General features: G+C 31.5%; 3 protein-coding genes across 5 annotated transcripts; 1 reads left to right on the top strand and 2 right to left on the bottom strand.

Annotated features, from left to right (window-relative positions):
• The first annotated feature begins 1777 nt into the window (after positions 1 to 1777).
• LOC140176886 (protein FAR-RED IMPAIRED RESPONSE 1-like) lies at positions 1778 to 3277 on the top strand. The gene is made up of 3 exons (XM_072208446.1): positions 1778 to 2051; positions 2140 to 3074; positions 3161 to 3277. Exons 1-3 carry the CDS (start codon positions 1778 to 1780, stop codon positions 3275 to 3277), a joined length of 1326 nt encoding a protein of 441 aa, XP_072064547.1.
• Positions 3278 to 3639: 362 nt separating this feature from the next.
• On the bottom strand, positions 3640 to 9523 carry LOC112729448 (uncharacterized). 2 transcript variants are annotated; one of them, XM_072209848.1, is made up of 21 exons: positions 9213 to 9523; positions 8202 to 8477; positions 7586 to 8088; positions 7290 to 7513; positions 7106 to 7183; positions 6953 to 7018; positions 6806 to 6874; positions 6656 to 6730; positions 6529 to 6582; positions 6286 to 6372; positions 6137 to 6205; positions 5990 to 6055; positions 5812 to 5907; positions 5623 to 5688; positions 5055 to 5538; positions 4881 to 4967; positions 4638 to 4766; positions 4413 to 4547; positions 4165 to 4277; positions 4001 to 4094; positions 3640 to 3915 (listed from the first exon to the last, which is right to left on the bottom strand). In XM_072209848.1, the coding sequence occupies exons 1-21, from the start codon at positions 9397 to 9399 to the stop codon at positions 3742 to 3744; spliced, it is 3132 nt and encodes a 1043-aa protein (XP_072065949.1). In that variant the 5' UTR covers positions 9400 to 9523; the 3' UTR covers positions 3640 to 3741. The 2 variants fall into 2 exon arrangements, with proteins under 2 accessions (XP_072065949.1, XP_025635425.2); XM_025779640.3 differs by lacking the exon at positions 6137 to 6205.
• A 1107-nt stretch (positions 9524 to 10630) lies between these two features.
• Positions 10631 to 16730, bottom strand: LOC112728465 (receptor-like cytosolic serine/threonine-protein kinase RBK2). 2 transcript variants are annotated; one of them, XR_011868950.1, is made up of 8 exons: positions 16629 to 16730; positions 15519 to 15905; positions 14901 to 15152; positions 13921 to 14075; positions 13518 to 13597; positions 12245 to 12376; positions 12004 to 12153; positions 10631 to 11318 (listed from the first exon to the last, which is right to left on the bottom strand). XR_011868950.1 is itself a non-coding variant. In XM_072209847.1 (8 exons), exons 1-8 carry the CDS (start codon positions 16633 to 16635, stop codon positions 11211 to 11213), a joined length of 1275 nt encoding a protein of 424 aa, XP_072065948.1. In that variant the 5' UTR covers positions 16636 to 16721; the 3' UTR covers positions 10631 to 11210. The 2 variants fall into 2 exon arrangements, 1 of the variants encoding a protein (XP_072065948.1); XM_072209847.1 differs by having other exon boundaries at positions 12241 to 12376; positions 16629 to 16721.
• Between the last annotated feature and the right edge of the window lie 5429 nt (positions 16731 to 22159).

Below are 22159 nucleotides of genomic sequence, written 5' to 3'. Positions count from 1 at the left end.
CAGATTTAAAATATTTCTTTCCCTTTTCGTTTTCGTTATTTTGAGATTTCGTTCTTCTTCTTCTCCCGCGTTTACCCTCCTTCTTCTCCATTGTTCTTTTCTTCTCCTTTTCTCACTAGCATCTTCTTCGTTTAGGTTACCTTTGTCTCTCTCTGCAACTCCATCTTCGTTTTCTATTTTTGATTTGTTGTTTTTCGAAATCAAAGTTTGATCTCGTTTTGAAGATAATGGATCATACAACCTCAGATTGTCATCTGAATGCAGGCGAAGTGGATTATGAGTCAGAATCTAACGAAGTCCCTGAGGTTTGATTTACATAGGATTAGTATGAAATTTCTTTCAGTAATTTGTATAGCATTGTGTAGTTGAAAAATTGCTGAACATTACTGTGAAAGTAACACGTTTACGTGAATCTGTCGATTCAATGTATTAGTTGTGATTAATTACTTGGAATTTGTAGCAGACGCTCGGGTGTAGATCAATTCTTGTTTGGGTGTACTTTAGCTAGAAGTGTGGGTGTATCTACACTTTACTGGTTTTTTGTTATTTTAATTTACTTGTTGTTGTTCAGCTGTATTATAACAGACATGATTAGGTGTGTTTTTAGAACTGTATTATATCTGCATGCTGTGTATTTACAGTTTATTGCTTTAAAAGTCATTCTGTAGTTGAGTTGTTGCGGTTAGGGTGTATCGTATTAGACATGATTGGGTGTATTTGAATCATATCTATGGGTGTATTTACAGTTCTGACACGGTGTCTTTTGCAGCCTGTCTCAGTTGTTGATGACGAGCTTGTTCCAAAGGTTGGAATGACCTTTACTACCCTTGAAGATGCTGGAAAATTTTACAGGAACTACGCCAAGGCTGCAGGTTTCTCTACAAGAGTTCGGTGCACAAATAGGAAGGGAAACGAGATTAAGAACCAACTGATTACATGTAGCAGAGAGGGAAAATGGAAATCTAAAATATCTCCGGCCGAGAAGACCAATCCGACAGCCGGTCTAAACTGTCCTGCAAGAATTTATATACACACATTGAAGGATGTCGGTGCTTGGATCATTTCAAAGGTTGTGCTGGATCATTCACACCCCTGCTGTCCAAGCAAAGCAGAGATGCTCAAACAGCACAGGGAACTAAGCATGTCCATTCGTCGTACGATAGAGAATAACGAGGAGGCCGGTATCAGACCAAGCAAAACCTACCAATCATTTGTTGCGGCTGCCGGGGGTCACCGCGAGTTAAATTTTATCGAAAAGGACGTGAGGAATTACATTACCAGGGAAGTGCGGAATGTTTCCGAACAAGAAGATGCAAAGGAATTCGGGAAATATTTGTTAAGAATGAAAGAGAAGAATCCGAATTTCTTTTTTGAGCTCCAACTCGAAGAGGATCAATCGATTAAGCTGGCTTTTTGGGCCGATGCAAGAAGCAGAGCCGCCTTTGAGTATTTCGGAGACGTCATTTCATTCGACACCACCTACAACACAAACAGGTAACAAACTGTCCCTGTTTATGATGCCAAATTAATTTATTTTTACGAATCCGCAGTAGAGGTGTATATTGGCTGTTTCATTGGGTGTATGCGAAGCATTTGTTAGGGTGTAGCTAATGATTTTGCATTCTGGACCATGGTAATTTGTTTCAGGTATAATTTGGTCTGTGGTTCTTTTGTCGGGGTGAATCACCACGGTCAATCAACACTTCTCGGATGCTCTTTGATGAAGAACGAAGAAATTGAATCATTCAAATGGTTATTTCAAAGCTGGATTCGTTGCATGGGAGGAAACGCTCCGAAAGGGTTTCTCACCGATCAGTGCGCATCCATGAAAAGGGCTTTAGAGGCCTGTATGCCAACAACAGTTCACCGCTGGTGCATTTGGCACATCATGAAGAAGATTCCAAGCAAATTAAACGGGTACAAGGGACATGCCGATATCGAACAAGAAATGAGCCAAGTTGTTTGGAACTCTCAAAGCAAAGACTCATTCGATAGGAATTGGAACGATTTTCTGCTGAATTTTGGTCTTGGGGACAACAAGTGGCTTTCAGGTAATGTCTTTTTAAAATCTGCATCAGAGGTGTAAGTTACATATTTTCTCGGGTGTATTTATAGACTGTCTTTGGGTGTATTATGCAGATCTGTACGAAGACCGTCACATATGGGTTCCTATCTATCTGGATCACCATTTCTGGGCAGGGATGAGAAGCACACAAAGGAGCGAGAGCATGCATTCATTTTTTAACAAGTATATCACCCGGAACAGCTCGCTTATTCAGTTCGTCAAACAATACGATAATTGCCTCGGAAGCAGGGAGCAAGCAGAGAGAGAATCAGATGCTGCAGATTTTCATACGGTCATACCGTGTGCAACGAAATCCTGCATTGAAGCTCAGTTTCAAGATGCATACACTCACGCAAAGTTTAGGGAAGTCCAAGCGCAATTCAGAGGAAAGGCGAATTGCATCACCAGACTGAAGAATTCCGCTCTAGGCTATTCAGTATACGAAGTCGGAGAACAAGTTTCCAGCTCAATATTCAACAAGTTCGTGGTTACTTACGACTCGGTTGCAGCCGAGGTAAAATGCCATTGCTTATTATTCGAGTCGAGAGGGATACTGTGCCGTCACGCACTAAGCGTGTTAAGCTTCGAACAAGTAAGCCAAGTGTCACCGAGATACATACTGGAACGATGGAGCAAGAAGGTAAAGAGGCGACACACACACATCAAGAGCAGCCACGACGAGCCACTAATGGAGCCAAGAAGCAAGAGGTTCGACCAATTGGTTTTTCGTTCGCAAAATATATGCGAATTTGCCTCCGAATCGGAGGAGCTGACTGCAATTCTGCACCGCGCGTACGATAACGTCATGGCCGAGATGGAAGCATTAAAAGCCAAAAGGAAGGGGACATCTTCTTTATCCCACGAAGACGCCAACTTGGAATCCGTTAACGAGCTTCAAAGCCCGCCAAGGATTCGAACAAGAGGACGTCCAAAAAACAGGCTAGGTTCAAAGCTGGAGAAACAGATCGCAAATGCCACAAAGAAGAAGAAGACGAAAGTTTTAAGCGAGGTAAAAGTAATGTTCTTTAAATTTGTGGCGATTGAGTTTATTTTTCTCGTTAATAGTTTAGGTAATGTGTGTGTGTTATATTTCAGATAAACCTGTTTGATGCTGCATCAGCGGCGCATTCAAATTGCAGCCAATATCAAGGACACGTTATGAGTTATCAGTTCAGGGTACCAGCAGCAGGGGATAACTGGTTGGGTGTATAGTTTTTCAGAATATGGGTGTAAAAGCACCGTTATTTTGGGTGTATTTTCGTTAATTCACAATTTAGATATAGACACATATATAGATATATATAAAACAAAAGCTGTAAAAATTCTCAGGTTATGGGTTTATATTTGATTTGATTTTTTTCTTCATATTTTAGTACATGTAATTCATACATTTTGAATACGGTGCAGACAGTTTGGGTGTATATTTTTATACAACCTTGGGTGTATTATTAGACTTGCGTTGGGTGTAGCAGTTTATAGTTTGTGTTTATATATGCCTTGATTTTTTCCTTCATATTTTACCACCTGTAATACAGCTTTTGAATACATCACAGACAGTTTACCAGCACAGATAATTTAACATGGAATAGAAGTTGTTGATAAATGGGAAAAAATATACATGGAATAGAAGTTGTTGATAAATGGCAAATATTTACATCATTTGTTCAATTTACAAACTACCCACTTTCTATATCAGTAGAATTAATCTGACAAAATGGACTTAATAATATAGAGGATGGCTTTGACAGCCTTATAGCACTACTCTCTCTAATTGCCTGATCTCTCTGTGTATTCATCTCACTGAATAGTATACGGGATGCGTATTCCACTCTATAGTGGTCCACCTCCTCCTACAATAAAAAAGTATATTCTGTTTAAACAGCAATATTAATTCAGTAAAGTAATACAGAGTTATATGGTTTTAAAGACAGTTACCTGTGGCCAATTATCCCATTGATACTTCCCCTTTTTGATGTTTTCTGGCTCAATTATCTCCATCCATTTCATAACGTACACAGCGCAGTCATAGCTGAAAACAAAGAATATAAATTACAAATCTCATTTACAAAAGTTTAATGTTCAGACTCACAAATTTATACCTTGTTTTTTGGCCTGATATTTTAACATATGGTGATTTAATTTCCTTCTCCCTCTCCCCTTTCTGAAGAGGTTTCCCGCCGGCATATGTTATCAATCTTGAAAATACGTATCCCTTAAATACGAAAACAAATCAGTAATACACCCGAATGAATGGACAAGATACACCCAACTGAATGGACAATATACACCCATCACAACTAACGAAATAGACCTATCTATTAAAGTAAAGAAGACAGAGGCAACTTACAGTGAATTTATTAATGGTCTTTCTCTCATCAGTGGGAGCTATTTTGTGTAGCGGGTCAAGTATTTGACATTTCCGCTTTCTTGTATTTATCAGCCATAACCACCAATGCCCGGCGTAGCAGACAGGGGCAAAAATCTGAAGGATTCCCACACATGAACAGTGTGTTATTTTATTTTGCAAATAAGTAAATAAGCGTAGTAACAAATTTAGCAAACGAAAACTTACATATGGGTGCGAAGTCAATTTTTTTCTATCTATGAAGGGAATGAAACTCGGGTAGGCTTCCACCCTGAATTCCTTTTTCGTTTTTGGTGATACGAATTCCCCGTTTGGGTGATCCGAAAGCGCCATGCACTGCAAGAATGGGAAACGAGAAATGAAACACTAAACTTACACCCAATGGAACGTGACAAATACACCCAAATCAATACAGAAAATACACCCGAAGATCGTAGAAGTAAGACTTACCACAATATCGGGGGGGAGACAGTATATTTGTTCTTGAAATCTCTTTTCATTTTTGTTGTTGAGGATGAGGCAGACGGCAGATACAATCTAGAAATATATGCCGAAATCAATTTTACATTAATAAGCATTGTAATTGACTTTGGTGTAAAAACAGTAATCTTATTCTAATATTACCTGAGATTCTATATCACTTTTTGCCTGGAGGGAAGCAAGGTGCATTCTCATCAAAATGTATTCTCCTTGGCCAATCAGAGTGCACATCTCCTCATACTCGTTAGTATTGCCATCTGCATCTTCCTTCAGTCTCGTCCCCCAGATGTAGCACTTTTGTTTCATATCATCCGTAATCTGATATAATCCCCGAGGAGTTTCAAACTTTGCAGAACTTTCTCCCCCAGTCTCCCTCTGAATTTGTGGACTTGTGTTTTTTCCCTTCGTCGCGCTGCTTGCTATTCTTTGGACCAAACTGTCCAATTGTTCTATCAAATTCGCAGCTTCTGGAGATTTTTCCATTTCTGTCTCCTGCGTTGACGCCCCCTCCTGGCTTGAATCAGTCAATCCAAGGCTGAATGATGGCACCCCTGGATCTGTTTTCGGAACATAGGAAGCTGTCCGTGCCATCATCAACAGGGCAGCAGCGTCTTCTGCGTCTGGATGACTGCGTCATCATGTATAAGAATAAGAATAAGAATAAGAATATACAGATGATAAGCAAAGATTGATTTTAGTCTGATGAACTTACACTTTAGTTGGAGCTGGGGGAACCGTGGGTGTGGTCTCTTGAAGTTGTTTGGGGGTTTCAGGAGTGCTGCACAGTTACAAAAAATTAATCACGGCGTAAAAGAAACTAATCAGGAACAATATACACCCAAACTGTTAGCTAATATACACCCAAACTCCAAACAAATATACACTCAATACTATTTCTTACGTTTCTGTAGTCCCTTCAATCTGTAGCATAGGGGTTGGTTCAAAATCTGTCTCTGTGGTTGTTTGGGATGCCGGCACAAAAACCTGAATCGGGACTCTAAACAAGAAGAAAAATGAAAGGTTAACAACGCCTTTGAAAATAATAAGGTTATAAGGTTGAATATTATTGTAAAACTCACATTGCAAGCGCTTCGGACGGTGTCTGTTCCCTCACAACCATCATATTCGAATCAGACGGACTCAACCTAAAATACACCCAAAGAAATTCAAGAAATACACCCGAACAATTCAAAAATAAGACAGGCTTTGTTTTTTTGAGAACTTACATACTTGCAGTTTTTGCTTTTTTTTCCTGCCTTTTTTTTCTTGAATAAAATAATAAAGGGCTTTTTTTTCTAAAAAAAAATATATACAGAATTAGAAGTAGAAGGGTAATAGAAGAACAAAAGTAACGGTGATTTGAAAGAGAAATTACATGCTCTGTGACGGCTGGTTTACACTACTCTGTTCTGTGTTTCCTTGAGAGGAAGGAGCATCAGTTCCCAAGTTCACAGCCGGTATTCTAAGACAGATTTGATCCAAGCAACACAACAAAGTTAATATTCCAACTTATTAGACAACATACACCCAACTTGATCCACTCAATACACCCAAATGGTACCACAAGACACACCCAATTCATGATAACAAGATTTTATTAAATAATAAAGCTTCTTACGTTTCAGACGACACATAGCGACCTTCTGTCGATCGCAGGTCAGGTTGGTTCTCCCTGCAAAACAAGAAACAATTATTAGCATGCAAAACACAAAAAAATATGAAATAGACAGCCCATCAAGACATACCCCTCTGCAGCAGATTTATCAACGTTTTGCCCTAGCCATTCATCCAGTTCATCACTTGATATTTCATATGTCTCACTACATTCATAAAGGAAGATGTTAACAAAAATAATTACGACGATAGACGGTAATATAGCTTACGAGGTACTGTACCCGTCAAAGTATTGGTCTTCTTTAGGAGGTGAATCCTCCACGAGAACTTTTTTCTTTTTTGGTTGTGTTCTGGGTGGAAAAAAAAGAGTACCAATCAGAAATAAAAAATTAATTTTATCACAGAATATTATGCAAAGAAGTGCTTACTTTTTTGGTGTTGTTTTTGTTTTTTTCTTTTCCTTCTCCTTCTCTGCAGGTGATGATTCTTCACTCCTATAAGTTAATAACAGACACTTCAGTTAATACACGAAATCTTTATAATGAAGCCAAAAGAAAGGAGTAATAATTTCAGGACATTACTCATCACTTTGTTCAGATTCAGATTCTGAATCAGAATCTGGCTCCTCTTGCCTCTGCTTTCTTTTTCTGGAGTCCATTCTGGAAGGCAAACAGTGATTATTTAGAACATAATAAAATACACCCAACGTGATCAACAAGATACACCCAACTCGAAAAAGAAATTACACCCAAGTATGGTACTTACTTTTTCCCCTTTTTGATGGGGTGTTTTCTTGCTGAATCCTCCGAGTCTTGTTGACTCTCAGACTCAGAGGTAGTAGTGTCACTGTCAGTAGCTGTTTCTGTCTCCGAAGACGATGTTGGACTCGCCTTCCTTTTTTTTGTTTTTTTGATTTCTTGTGTTTTTTCTTTTTTTTCTTTTTCTTTCATTTTTTCTCTTGCTCTTGTCTCCGCCATCTTCACAATCCCCTGAAACATGAGATATTTTAGCTAGCAGCATTCAGGTAAATAAAATACAAGCAACATATTATGTTTACTTACCAAAGTTTCTTCTTTTTCTGCAGTCATTCTTTCCACCAACTTCTCCTTAGTCCAGTTGGCAATCCAAGGCTTTGGTGGTCTTTCGGCCCTCTTCTTGCCTTTGTTTTCAGAAAGATGAAAGTATATTATCATGAGGGCAAAGAGGCAGCCATCAATTGCCTTCTTCTTCTTATCCTGGTAGTCTGTGATGCCTTTGATCAAGAAGGTCAAAACATGCGCCCCCCAGTTTCTCTCCGATATGCCGTCCATCTTAAAAATTGGGGCGAGGTGCACGGGCGATATTTTGTTTATCGTCGTTGGCAAAAGGAACGCCATCTGTATGTAGAGGATGAATATCCTCTTGAACATCAGGCGTTCCTCTTCGCTGCCAACGCCGATTTCCATCATTTCATCGGTAAGACTTTTGAGGGTCTTACCCTGGAATCTTCTATAAATTATTTTGTCATCATCAGAAAGTTGCTTATAAAGTTGCTTATACTCAACTTTCTCAGGAAACAGATTTCCTACAAAAAAGAAAACAACAAAGTATCAAAATCGGTTCAAAAACACCCAAGCATCAACCTTAAATACACCCAAGCATGAACTTAATATACACCTATAATTTTGAGCTAGTTACCTGTTGCATTGATGCCAAGCGCATCACCTATTGTCTTTGGTGTTATTTGGAAAGAACCATATCCTGTCTTCAGTTTGTTCTCCCCAAGTTTGAAGTTGTTTGCCAGTTCCCTTAAGAGTTGGTGATCCACCCTTAGAGGTGGGACGTGCATCAACCCACCAAATCCGAGATCCCTGACAATTGCCTTCTTCTCCTCAGCCATGTTTCTGAACTTATCACTCAGGAGATGTGTGGCACACTTAAGGTCTTTCGTTTGGTTTCTTGCTGCCATTTTGTCTGAAACAAAAAATACACACAAATATACTCCCATTAGTAACAGTAAGATACACCCATATGTAAGAATCAGATACACCCATTGATAACAGTGAGATACACCCATTGAAATTATTCAGATACATTCATATATATCAGTCAGATATCAGTCAAACATGTTTCAATATCAAGCAACATTACAAGGTCTAATAACAGTAAGATACACCCATATGTAAGAATCCGATACACTCATTGTTAACAGGGAGATACACCCATAGATATTATTCATATAAATCCATATATATCAGTCAGTTATCACTCAAACATGCTTCAATATCAAATTAATTCAGATATCAGTAAGATACACGCATATATGAGTCAGATACACCCATTGATAAGAGTAAGATACACCCATATGTAAGAATCAGATACACCCATTGATAACAGTGAGATACACCCATTGAAATTATTCAGATACATTCATATATATCAGTGAGATATCACTCAAACATGCATCAATATCAAGTCACATTACAAGTTCAAACAGTATACAACCCCCAATCTACGGAATAAAGCCCCAAAAATCAACAACAGTAGCAAGAGAACTTAGAACAAGAATGTAGAACGACGTAAAACTTAGAAGAATGACGTAGAACTTAGAACAGTGTGACAAAGAAGCAAGAATAATAGCACAGTAAACCCTAGAGAAGAACGACGTAGAAGAAAACTAAAATTGGGAGGTTTTCTTGATGAACTTACGTTGAGTGTATTTGCTTCGTTTTCTCTTCAGATTCTTCACGTAGAGTTTGATGTTGTTTTGATGGAGGTTTCGAACAACGATTTCTATTTTTTGAACTTTGATTTTTGCTCGAAATTGGGAGCGTTTCCTTGGTTTCGAAGCGTTTTGAGAAGTGGAAGAAGTGGAGGAAGTGGAAGAGTCTGCCATACGAACCGTTTGTGTTGAGCGCGTGATTTTGACGCGCCATGTTATGCTTCCTTATGCGCGTGTCTTCGATTTGGGCTGGGCCAACTTGGAAGCTTGGATACTTGTATGTGTAGCTGGGCCCATAAATTATTTATAACGTGATAACTGATATCAAATTAAAGTCTATATCCCATAATTAATAATTACCAATGAACTACTATAAACCAAGTTAGATTAGTCTAATAGGTAGTTTACTAATTTGTTTAAATAAATGTCAAAAATTTAAATTCTGTTTTGTGCATGTAACAAGTCATTGACTAATAACAAATCTTTAAATGAAGTTCTAATCTACGACGGATTAATCTTTAGCCAACCGGATTAAAGGATACTATTAGAAACCAAAAAAACAAATGAACTACTATAAAATATTTTACTCTTACAGATTTTATAATATTGAATATCCAATTTTGGATGTAGAAAGTTTGTTAAATTTTACATAGTTTTTTTCCTCAAAATTAAACTTTAAATATAATATCTACCTAATTCTTCTATGTTATGGACTATTTTTTTCGATAACAGGAACACAAGTTGAACCCTAATCTCTATAGATTTTGATAACATTGAGTGGGTTTAGATAATTCTAGTTTAGAAATTAGTTCCAAAAGAAAAAATTTATAAAAACTTATTAGCTGGAGTTATTATCTATAGACAACATAAGATATTAAGAGTAAATTTAAATAAATAACTAAATCAAATTCTTAAAAAAAACTTAAAATATAAAAATTTATATTAAAAATAATTTATAAATAAATTATTTTATATTTCAATTTTCAATTATAAAAATACTTAATTTAAAAAAATAATAATAAAAAATTATTATAAGAGAAGTTTTTTAATTTTTTGTAAATAATTCAAATAATTTTATATAAATTAAAAATTTAAAAAAAATCACTTATAAATCCATCCAAATTTACTGGAAGATCTGCTATAAACTAATAATAGAGTCAATTTTCTTGGAAAGGGGGTAATTTTTCTTCGTTATTAATTGGTTATTTTTTTAATATGTTTTTTAATTGATTATTGATTGATCAATGAATAGTCAAATATCCAATCGATACCTATAATGATCAAAAGCGTATGTCATTAAATAATTATTAATTAAAAATAAAAAAATGAAAAACAATATACAATAAAGATTATCTAAATTACTAAACAACATGTTTTTCCATATATATACCAAATTATGCGAAACTTGCACATGAAAAGATTCTAATATATATATATTTTTTTTTTGGTGTCTTAACTAAGACTCAATATACAATGAAGTAATAACTATCTATTACCAATAAAATAAAATAAAATAAAATTCTATTATGTACACAGGTTTAGGGGCAATAGAATGCTTCTTTAATTCTTTTGGGCTTCACAAAGGGCAAAACTTTTTTGGGTTTGATGAGTCAATTCCTATATATAGAAGCCCATCAATACCTTGTTTGGATTGAGAAAAAAAACAAGAAAAGAAATTTTTTGTGGCAAAATGAATAAAAGGAGTTCATCACATGCATCAATTACCATTAACTCATCAGTGATCACAATCTCCTTTTTGTGTGTGCATGCTGAAGAAGATCATGTGATTTTCATGTTGCACCAAAAGGTAAGTCTTGAATAGTGAATACAACGGATTGAATTTGGCACATCATACACTAAAATAATCAAAATGTATATATATTTGAATATTTAAAGAGTAATATATTCAAATTTATACTAGTAATTTATCTTAATATATAATGTTCCAAATTCAACCTGATATATTTGTAGCATTTCCCTTCAAATTATTCAGAATCAAGGAGTTCTTCTTGGAAGACTTTTCTGAAGAATGGAAATCTAGTTTTCTTCATGCCCTTAAAGCAGCTGAGATTTCCATTTAAAAGTTGAACAACCTACCACCACAAAAAGAAGAGGAAAAAAAATTACAATTTGAAATGTGTATATAAATGAGAAGAAAGATAATCAATAAATCGCAAATTATTTTTTATATTGGAGTGAATGGTAAGAAAATTAATCTTAGATTTGGATTTAGAGTGTAGAAATCGAACAATTCAATTTTTGAGGAAAAAAACGGACTTTTGATTTTTAGAAATAAAATTCGGACTATCCAATTTGTGAATTAAAAAAAACAAACACTAAAAAAACGAACCCTTTAATTTGATATTAAAATATTTTTAAAAATTTCTATTGCAAAATAATTGGACGAACCAATTACACATTGTCAACATAATTGGATTGCACACGATCCTCGTTCATTATAAACAAATTTAGCCTCAAGAAACAACATTCTTTTCAACTTCTTAAAAGACCCAGCATGTGTTTTTTAATATTCTTATTATTTTTAGTAATTATGTATATATATGAAAAATAAAATTTCAATTAAATGATAACTTCCAACCGAAGAAAAAAATTAAAACAAATAATAAAAGCGGTGTTTGAAAATACTAATGGCACATAAATTTATACAGTTATAAAAATAAAAAGATAAGAGTGTATTTCATCTGTATTTTTTTATAAAATTTTAATAAATAAAAAATATTAAAAATAAAAATAAAAACGCAAAGAAGACGTGCATGCCTGTCTGATAGAGGGGCGACGAATTGAAGATTGTTGAATGCACAAAGAAGCTGCCAATAACATGAGATTCAACTCCCTTGTGTCAAATTCTTCATCTAGTGATGGATCAATCAGCTCCTTAATTTCATTCTTTCTCAGCAATGGTTTTGCCTGATGAGAACATAAATTAACTTGAATTTTTATGAAGATCATGTGAAATAAAAGTTGTTTGGAAATGAATGAAATTGGATACTATACCCACAAAACAAGGCTTTGTTGTGAATAATCAAGTGCACGCCTTCCACTGACCAATTCTAATAGAAGCACACCAAAAGCAAATACATCTGTTTTCTCATCAACAATTCCATGAAGCAAGTACTCAGGTGCAAGGTACCTGTGGCAATCATAAATCAAAACCCTAGTTAATAGAAACACACTAGAAGTTGTAACACCGGATTAGTATTTGGTCAGGTAAAGACTCCGCGAAATTATTTTCATGTGAAATTGATAGTCAAAAGTCATTAGATAATAATTTAGTCAAATATACTAAATTATATAATGATTCTTAACTAATAACTTCGTATAAAGACAACTGCATTTGAGTTTTTATTATTTGATTGTTATTCTGAGATAGAAATACACAGATCAGATAGAAACTACGATTACACACGGATCAAATATAACTTATAATTCTATTTGATCCGCATTGCACTTATCGGATCGGCTACGATATCCGCATTTTTTCATGTCGGATCCGATCCGATCTGATCGGCATAATTAAAAAAAAAACCGTTTTAAGAATGAAATTTGGCTGTTTTAAAAAAAATTTCCAAAAAATTTATTTTTTTACCTCTTTAAGCCTATTTATTCTTAAAATATTATCCATAAAAGTTCTTTTGAATAACAAAAAAAAAAAACACAAGATCTAAATTTAATTATTCTAAGTTGAAGTACAACATGAAAAATTAAAAATAAGATATCATAAAATTCATAAAATAACACACTAAAATTCATATCACATTAAAGTTTATTTTTTTAAACTATACTATTTATATAAGACGTGCGGATATGCAAATCTGCGAATCGCATCCGCAGATATCACTGCCAAATCCGCAATCCAATCCTATTATCCTATCATAGTGCGGACGGGATCTGATCCGATCCGATGGCTCTGCGGATCAGATAATCCACAAAATTCAAATCGGATACAATAATTACTATGGATATACGGATATTATCCGATCCATATACAGTCTCAATAAAAACATGTTTAAAAATAAAAGATAAATATATTTTTGAATTTAAAAAGACGGAAAAAATGTTTGAGATATTTGTTAAGTTAATGTATATGCATCCGAAAAAATAAAGAATTTGGTTAATAAATAAAAATTGGGTGACAAAATTTATTTATGAAAGTATTTGGTGTGTAAAATTAACAAAGAACTTGTATATGAAAATATTTTCACTCTATTCTCTTACTCCAATCAAAACATAATAAAATTGAAATGAAAAAAAATCATTTAAAGGTCACATACCCAAAAGTTCCTTCAAATTTCGAAACAGTGTGGTGAGTCCAATTCTGCGGTAGCCATTTTGCTAGCCCAAAATCACATATCTGCACAGAAATTTAATTAAAGTTTATATAGTACTTATTTAATTACTAAAACATTAATATAGAAATAAATAATTAAACTTGAGTGCTTTTAATATTAAGAAGTACGGATGAGCTAATTAATTGAAACAAAAAAACAAAGAGGCTTCACTTTCAGTTTCAGTTTCATTTTTCATTTTCATCCATAAATAAACAAAGAATCTTCCAACAAAATTGTCCTTTTGTCTTTTGGGGTGAATACAAAATGCAATAAAAACATTAATAAAAAGGTGTTTGTGGTGATCAATTGCAAGAATCAAAATTGTGTAAATAGTAAAAAATGATACCTGAGGCTCATAGTCCTCAGTGAGCAATATATTTGCAGCTTTTATATCTCTATGAATTATTCTTCTTTGACAACCCTCATGAAGATATAATATACCCTTTGCTGTTCCTACTGCAATTTTTTGCCTCATGCACCATGCTAATTTCTCCTTCGAACCTGATGAAGGAGCAAATAATTCAATCTTATATATTATATTGATTTCTTTGAATTTATAAAATATATTAACTTTCCTCCTATTTATAAGGGTTAGTGATAGAGGAAAGCTGATAGTGAGAGAAAAAATATTTATATTATCTTAATTTATATTTTTATATTTATATCCTATTTTTTTTAAAATCAAATACTATATAATGTAATATCACGTAACCTTTAAAAGAAGGGCTATGCTATGTGTACATCAAAATCAGCCACTAAGTCAGCCACCAGGATAAAATACATGCTAGAATATAAATACACATTGAAAATAAATTAAACTACATATGTATTTATACACAAATATATTGGTGGTTGATTTTAGTGGCTGATTTTAGTGTACAAATAGCAATTCTCTTAAAAGAAATAGTGAATAATTTCACTCAACAAATGGTGTATATAATATTTACCCGAACACTACTATATGACCAACAAAAGTTATTGTTTTTGGCCTAAACTTTCAACTCTAAATCTAAATATTAAATTCTAAATTTTAATAGTATAAAAATAAATTGATGATCCAAAATATTAGCTAATATTGATAAAAAAATATTAATCTTCTAATATTTTTCAATATCATCCCCTCGACTGCATAATTTTCCCTAACAACTATTGTATCAAAATGAATTATTAGACTCCTAACTAATTTTCTTAATTATTCTTCTAAGTTCTAAATAAATAAAAAAATTGAATTTTTTAAGAGTATGAATGAGGATTTCAATTGTTACTCTTGAGTCAATAATAAGATAAAGCAAGAAAACAAAATGATAGCATAACATCAATGATTACCATAAAGCAGTGAAGCTAAGCTCCCTTTCTCAGACAATTCAAGAACAAGGTGCATTCCACCATCCACACCATAACCAACAAGCTTAGCAGTGTTGGGGTGATTGACATGTGCCATAACTCCAAGTTCTGATAAAAAGTCACCTATGATCTCATCAGCAGTTCCTCTTGTTAGCCTCTTAATTGCTACAACCTGATTATTTGGTAAACACCCTTTGTAAACCTCAGCATAACCACCTTTTCCAATCAAGTTTTCTGCACCAAAAACAATGCAGAAAACTCAAATTAAACCATTGTCATAATACATGGAAACTGAGATAACCTAGTAACATATAATATAATATGATACTTTTATATAAAAAAGTAAGATATACATAATAATATACTAAAAATAACTACTAAGAACAACTTCAACGATTGAGTTGTATCCGTGTGATTTCAAAGTCAAAGATTCAAGCAACAGAATTAGTCTGATGTAATTATCAGGTTAGGTTGTCTACGACACTATGTTAACGCAAAATGCTTGTACATTCGACTACCCATTTTAATATACTTTAAACTAAGAAAACTTCCTTGAGTGAAAGATCAAAATGCTTGAAGGAACAACAATTTAGGGATTACCTTGGCTGAAATGATTGGTTGCTAGTTGAATATCATGGTGAGAGAAGATCTTCCAAGGTGACCTACAAGGTGAAGGGCTTGCAACATCTAAGAGGCAACTTGGCCATAGAGACTCTCTCATGCTACTACTCATTCTTCTTGATATGTTCAAAGGGTGCAACAATGTGTTGTTCTTGGATGATGATTTTCCCTTCAAAATTTGAACAAACGAATGCCACCTTGAACAACTTGGCCTTGAAATTTCTTGAGACTCAGAATCCAAACCACTATGATCATGATCTTTTGAACAACTTGTTTCTGATGAATCTGAGGACCTGAAATAGTCCTCAAGAACTGTAACTGGTGAATCCACTTTTTCCTTCATTTTTTTTCCTTTTTTGGGAGACCCTCCAAAACACAGAAAAATTTAGAAAATGAAATATATTTATATATTAAAAGCCAACCAAGAAAATGACCATTTTCATGGTGAAGATTAAAATATATATAAAATAGATATTTTTGTGGTACCAAATTCTTTTTCCCTCTTAGGTACAAGGTATAGAGAAATCTGATAAATTAAGAGCCACCCATAAACAAAAGATTAAGATTTTATATGAAAAAATATGTAATAATAAGAGCTGAGGGGACTACTAATAAAAGTGGATGCAAATAATTAAATTGAAGACATTGAAAGAAGGAACCTTTTGGTATCTTAGAAAGAAAAGATTGGAATATCTAAGGATTTTTTCATAAGAAACAAAATTTTCAAAGAGAAGAAATGTTCCTCTGAGTGATGAAGGAATCAAAGAATCCCAAATGGATAAGCCAAAGCAACAGGAAAAAGAAGATTTAATCTAATGACACACCAAAGAAGAAGAAGAAGAAGAGAGTCCCCTGCATCTCAGAAACATATAAGAAAAACACAACATCATCTCTCAATAAATGCAAGGAAACTTAGAAGACAGAAAACGTTAGTGAAAGTTTTAAATAAAACTATTAATATGATTTTATTAAATTGTATGATGAAAACATGGAACAGAGGAAAGAAGAAAAAAAAAACAGAACAGAAACAGAGGAAACAGAGGAGGAGGCAGAGGAAAGAGACATATCAGAAAGGTTTTTTTAATTTACTTAGCATCTCCGCTTCAGCAAACTACTATCATCATTGCACCTTTTTCTTTCGTTTACTTTATCACAAAATGTTTTTTTTTCCCTCTTTTTTTATCCCAAGATTTTGCGGATTATAGAAGGAACAATTTAGTAGTAATTATATTCAAATATTAAATAAAAATATTATATTGTATATTTTAGAGAGTGTTATATTGGTTACGTTGGTGGGTTTCTATTATTATTATTATTATTATTATTATTATTATTATTATTATTATTATTATTAATGCTAGAGATCATGCTACATATCTTTAAAGTACATAGAATTATTTTTTATTTTATTTAAAAAATTTTATATTATAGTTATTATTTTATATTTTTGCAACAAATTTATTTTATTTGACCAAATATTGAATTACGTTAAAAGAATTGATTAATTTTATAATAAACACAAATTATTAAAAATTGATTAATTATTATTTATATCGAAAAAACTAAAATTTTTTATTTAGAAAAAAAGTGTAAAGTAAGAATATTAATTAATTAATTATGTAATTTGGAGTTTTGCATATTGTTAAATTAAATGTCAATTTATGGTTGGCATGGAAGCATGGTAGCTTCTATGGTCAGAGAGCCACAGACGCCAACCTGTGGCTGTGGTCACTTTTTCAATACGCCACGTGGAAAATGGGGTTTAGAAAAAGTTTATTATTTTAATTTAAATTTATTAATTTTTTATATTCATTCTATTTCGTACGTAATATAAATTATTTGATAATAAAAAATAAAGAGAGACATATATTTTATTTGACAAAAATAGTAATGTAAAAATGTTAGGTATATATAAAAAAATTAAATTATTATATATATTATTTAATATATATTATATGGATAATTAATTTAGTTATTATTTTTTATGTGCATAGTTGATAATAATTTCTGGTTATTTTATTTATGCTTAACAATATTATCAAAAGAGAGAATATATTTTATTATATATATTATGTGCATAGATAATAATGTCTGGTTATTTTATATATGATTTCATTGGTCAATTTGTGACATGGAGTCTTGAAATAAAGTCCATTACAATCTTATCTGATTAGATAAGCAAACAAGAAAGTAGTAATTATAAATTGCAACTATGTTGACCTTTTTAATATTGATAAGCTTAAGATTAAGATTATGTATGCAAACATATCAATTTTTAACCTAACTTTATTTGAATGGTATTTCCATGGCGCCCTTTTTCAATTATTGCCATGCATAGATTAGTGTGAAGTAGCTATCACCTGAATTTGCAATGCAAGTTGCAACTAACCAACCATATAGGCCAAGGTAACTGTCTCCAACATCTTAGTACACTAGTCCTAGGTAGCGTTTGGTAGATAGATAGAGACAAAAAGACTGAGATTGAGAGACAGAGACTAAGAGACAGAGATTGAAATAAATTTTAATATTCTGTTTGGTGTAAAGTGAGAGACAGAAATTGAAATAAGAATGAAATTCTAATTTAATTTGTATAAAGGCTAAAATTGAAATTAATTAATTGGAATGAGGATATTTTAGATATAAAATGTTATTAAAGTTTCAGTCTCCATCTCTAAAAATTTTAGTCCCCTATGTCCCTATTTTTTGGAGGTACTGAAATACTGAAATTTTAGAGACAAAGACAAAAATTTTAGTACTAATCTCTGAACCAACAAACATAATACTAAGTCTCAGTCTCTCAGTCTCTGTCTCAGTTCTTCAAAACAAACGCCTACAATGACACAAGGTTTTTTAAATTTTGGAAACTAAAATAATTTTGAATTGTTTTTTTAACAACCATAATTAATTAGAAGTTTAATTATTTTACGGTTTTTATAGTTGTATCAATTTTTTAATTAGATATTTATAGTTAAAAATTACTAAATAAAATTTTGTAATCTTATTAGTTGTTATTTTTTTAAAAAAGTAATAATTTTAAAATATATATTTTTAGAATATTTAATAATTTATTCTACATTACACAAAAATAAATATTCTAAATAAATTGTATTTTTTAATAGACTAGCTAAAAAATACTACATTAATATTTTATCTAATATAAAAATTTAATTAATAATTTTAAATTATAAAGACTTGATTAAAATCTTGATATAAAAGGTTACAGAATAACGAAGTCTAATAAGTAGCTCTAAATTAAAGGAACACAAGGAAAATATATAAGAAGTGGAGTTAGATATTAAAGAAAAATAGGTTACCTAAAAGAATATATATATAATATTTAAGATGATATTTTTGTCGGTTCATTCTTTGTTATATTATTATTGGTACCATAAACTAATAATCAATGCATCAGCGTGGCTGCGAAGTAGTGATAACCTAACATGACGTTTAAGAATTTTTATACGTAATTAACGTACATTCTCTCACAATTTTATATTATTCCATCTCATTCAAATGAACTCTTCTATTTTTTCTTTTTGGGTATATGTAGAGTTGAATATTAATTAATTCAGAAAAGGGCAAAAAAAAAAGTAGGATCCAGAAGGTCGTTATAATATGTATGTGTGGCCACACCATAATTGTATTCATTATTATTATTTATACATATGTGGATGATATATAATTAATAAACACGTCTTGCTGCTATTGCTACGTGTTTTTATTATCCCTTTCTCATTTATTAATATGCCAACACACGAATTTCCCTTTTGCTTTCTTTTCCCTTTTAAGTTACAAGTATATATATCAATGAGTTATAATTTAAATGGCATAATTTTTTCATACTCAATTAAGAGGTCGTAGATTCGAGTCTCTTATCTTTAGTAAAAAAAAAAATTACAAGCATATATATGGCCGTGCATTATTTTTTTTCTCTTTAATTATTTTTTTATAAATAAATAAAGTTTACATAAATTCAAACCACCACGCACTATGAGTGAGTCACATGGTAGCAGTAGTAAATTTTCTCTTTTTCTAAAAAAAAAAAGTTTCAGACTCGAATCATAATTTTTCAAATTTTTAATAATACAGATTAAATAATTATCATATCAACAGCAAAGATTAGACTATACTCGCATCTATACAAACGGAAATGTTAGAGAAAAAACTTTCTAAATTTTTTTAAAAATTTAATTATTATTCTGTACATTTTTATAATTTATTAAATTTTTAATTAAGTATTTATATTTTTTTAGATTAAATTCTTATACCATATTAAATTTTGTAATTAAATCCTTGTTACGACAAAAATATTATAATTAATAGAATATTTTATTAAATAAAATGAATATGTCTAACACTTGATTGAATATTCTGTATAATTAAATAAAATATTTCATCAATTCTAACTTTTTTGTCTCGGTAAGAATTTAGTTACAAAATTTGATATAGTATATAGACCCAATTAAAAAAAAATATAGGAATCTAATTAAAAATTTAATAAAATTAATAAAACTGATAGAATAATTACATTTTTTATTTAATATTTATTAATTTTAATAATAAATAATAAATATTAAATAAAGCAAGTTCTAATAGTTTTTTATTAAATTTTTTTGTTATTAAATATTTTCGCAACACAAAATCATTTCTTAATTCTTACTGATCACCGTCTCTTAACTCTTTTAAGATTGCCAGATTGTCACTAGTTAGTAATTAATTAGTACTAGTTAATTATTAATTAATTTACTTATATATATAAATGTATAACGTACCCACACTAACTAAGATGCTAATTAATTAATTGAATATACACGAATGGACCTTTCCCAATCAATTGTCACTTAGCTCAAATTAAACGACGTAACGTGCATAGCATATGTATCAATTTCAGTAATATATGTATATATATATAATCACTACACACACAAAAACAAAGAAACCAAACCCCTCATCCAAGGAACTGAACTGCAACACTCAATACGTTATTATTGTTCCTCACCAGCAAAATCAAAATGAAGGGTCCACGTACGTTTCAATAATAATAATAATAATAATAATAAAATTATTTTTTTTTTTTTACTAAAGATAGGAGACTCGAATCCGCAACCTCTTAATTGAGTATGGGAAGACTATGTCATTTGAACTATAACTCATTGACATAATAATAAAATTAATTATTATTACATATGTTGCAATTTCCATTAAAAGTATCTTTATTACTATTATCTTATTATATGTAAATTCAATGTATGTTTTGATGAATGATGATTGAGTGGTATTAATTAGTATATATCAATTTTATGATCTTTTTTGTGATTGATTAAGGTTTAAGTAGTGTCAACATTGATTAGTTGGTGGCTCTTCATCACCCATCTTACCACAAAAGTTTATTTTAATTTGTAGGAGGATTTAGCTATTTCACCTATTCTATATATTTCTCACACTAATAATACTAAGCTTAGTGTATACATGTCACAACATGTTTGATATTTTTTCTACCATGAAGCTCCTCTTTCTACCGACATAAAACTAGGCTAGCTCAACGGTTGTTTTGGACTTGCAAATTGATTGAATACCTTCCTACCCTAGAAAGAGAATAAAAAATATAAATTAACATTTGATTTAAAACCTAGATTCAATATTAATTGTGACAATAATAATTGAAGAAGGTTGTGCAATTTCTAGTTGAAGAAGCCAACACTAGAGAGGAAGAACTAACAGTAATGGTATCACAAAAAAATGTGGTAGATTAGATTAAAGGATGTAATTGAATCAATTGGGAAAAAAGATTTTTGAGAAATAGAATTATGAGGAAGAAAGATATGTTTTAGAATTTAGCAATTGTGTATAAAGAGAAAAAAGAATTAAACGAGAGAAAAAATGAGAGTAATAGACGACGGAAGAATCACGTCAATAGGTGTTTTGAGACTTTGAAGATACATAAAATACAATGTGTGATGTGCGAATTTTGCGGATTAGGATATATTAATTATGTGTTTGATTATATGTATAAGTTGTCCTATTTTTTTTTATATATTTAGATACTTTTACTGATTTTGCTGATTGATGTAAAGTATATAGGTGTTGTTTATAGGAGATATAATACTTAAAATTTTTAGTGAGTGATCAAGTTTTTTTTCGAGTGTCACCTATAAAAGGTGTGATTAAGTTTGGCAAAAAAGGTAAATTTAGTCTTCACTATATTGGTCCTTTTGAGATTTTAGAATGAATAGGCGTAGTAACGTATACTACTTAATTTGTCTATGATTCATCTAATATTTCACATGTCTGTGTTACGTAAATATCATTATGATCTATTTTATGTACTTACTTTTCAATCAGTGGAATTAAAAGAGGATTTATTATTTGAATAAAAACCTATTACTATAATTGATCGACAAATAAGGAAGTTACATTTTAAAGAAGTAGCCTCTAATAAAATTATCTGAGAAAATTATTCGAAAAAAAATAAAAAAATAAAAAAACCTGATAATATAATGCGCCACAAATTAAATATTCGTATTTATTTGAAACTTAAAATATTTTCGTGTTTGAAGTTTGGGAACCGAATATTTTAAAGGTGAAGAGACTATAAAATCTTAAAAAAAAAAAAAAAAAAA

Source organism: Arachis hypogaea, chromosome 12 (assembly GCF_003086295.3).
Source record: "Arachis hypogaea cultivar Tifrunner chromosome 12, arahy.Tifrunner.gnm2.J5K5, whole genome shotgun sequence".
NCBI classification, from domain to species: domain Eukaryota; kingdom Viridiplantae; phylum Streptophyta; class Magnoliopsida; order Fabales; family Fabaceae; genus Arachis; species Arachis hypogaea.
Note: the sequence above shows the minus strand (reverse complement) of the source record. Positions and strands in the feature narration are given on the sequence as shown.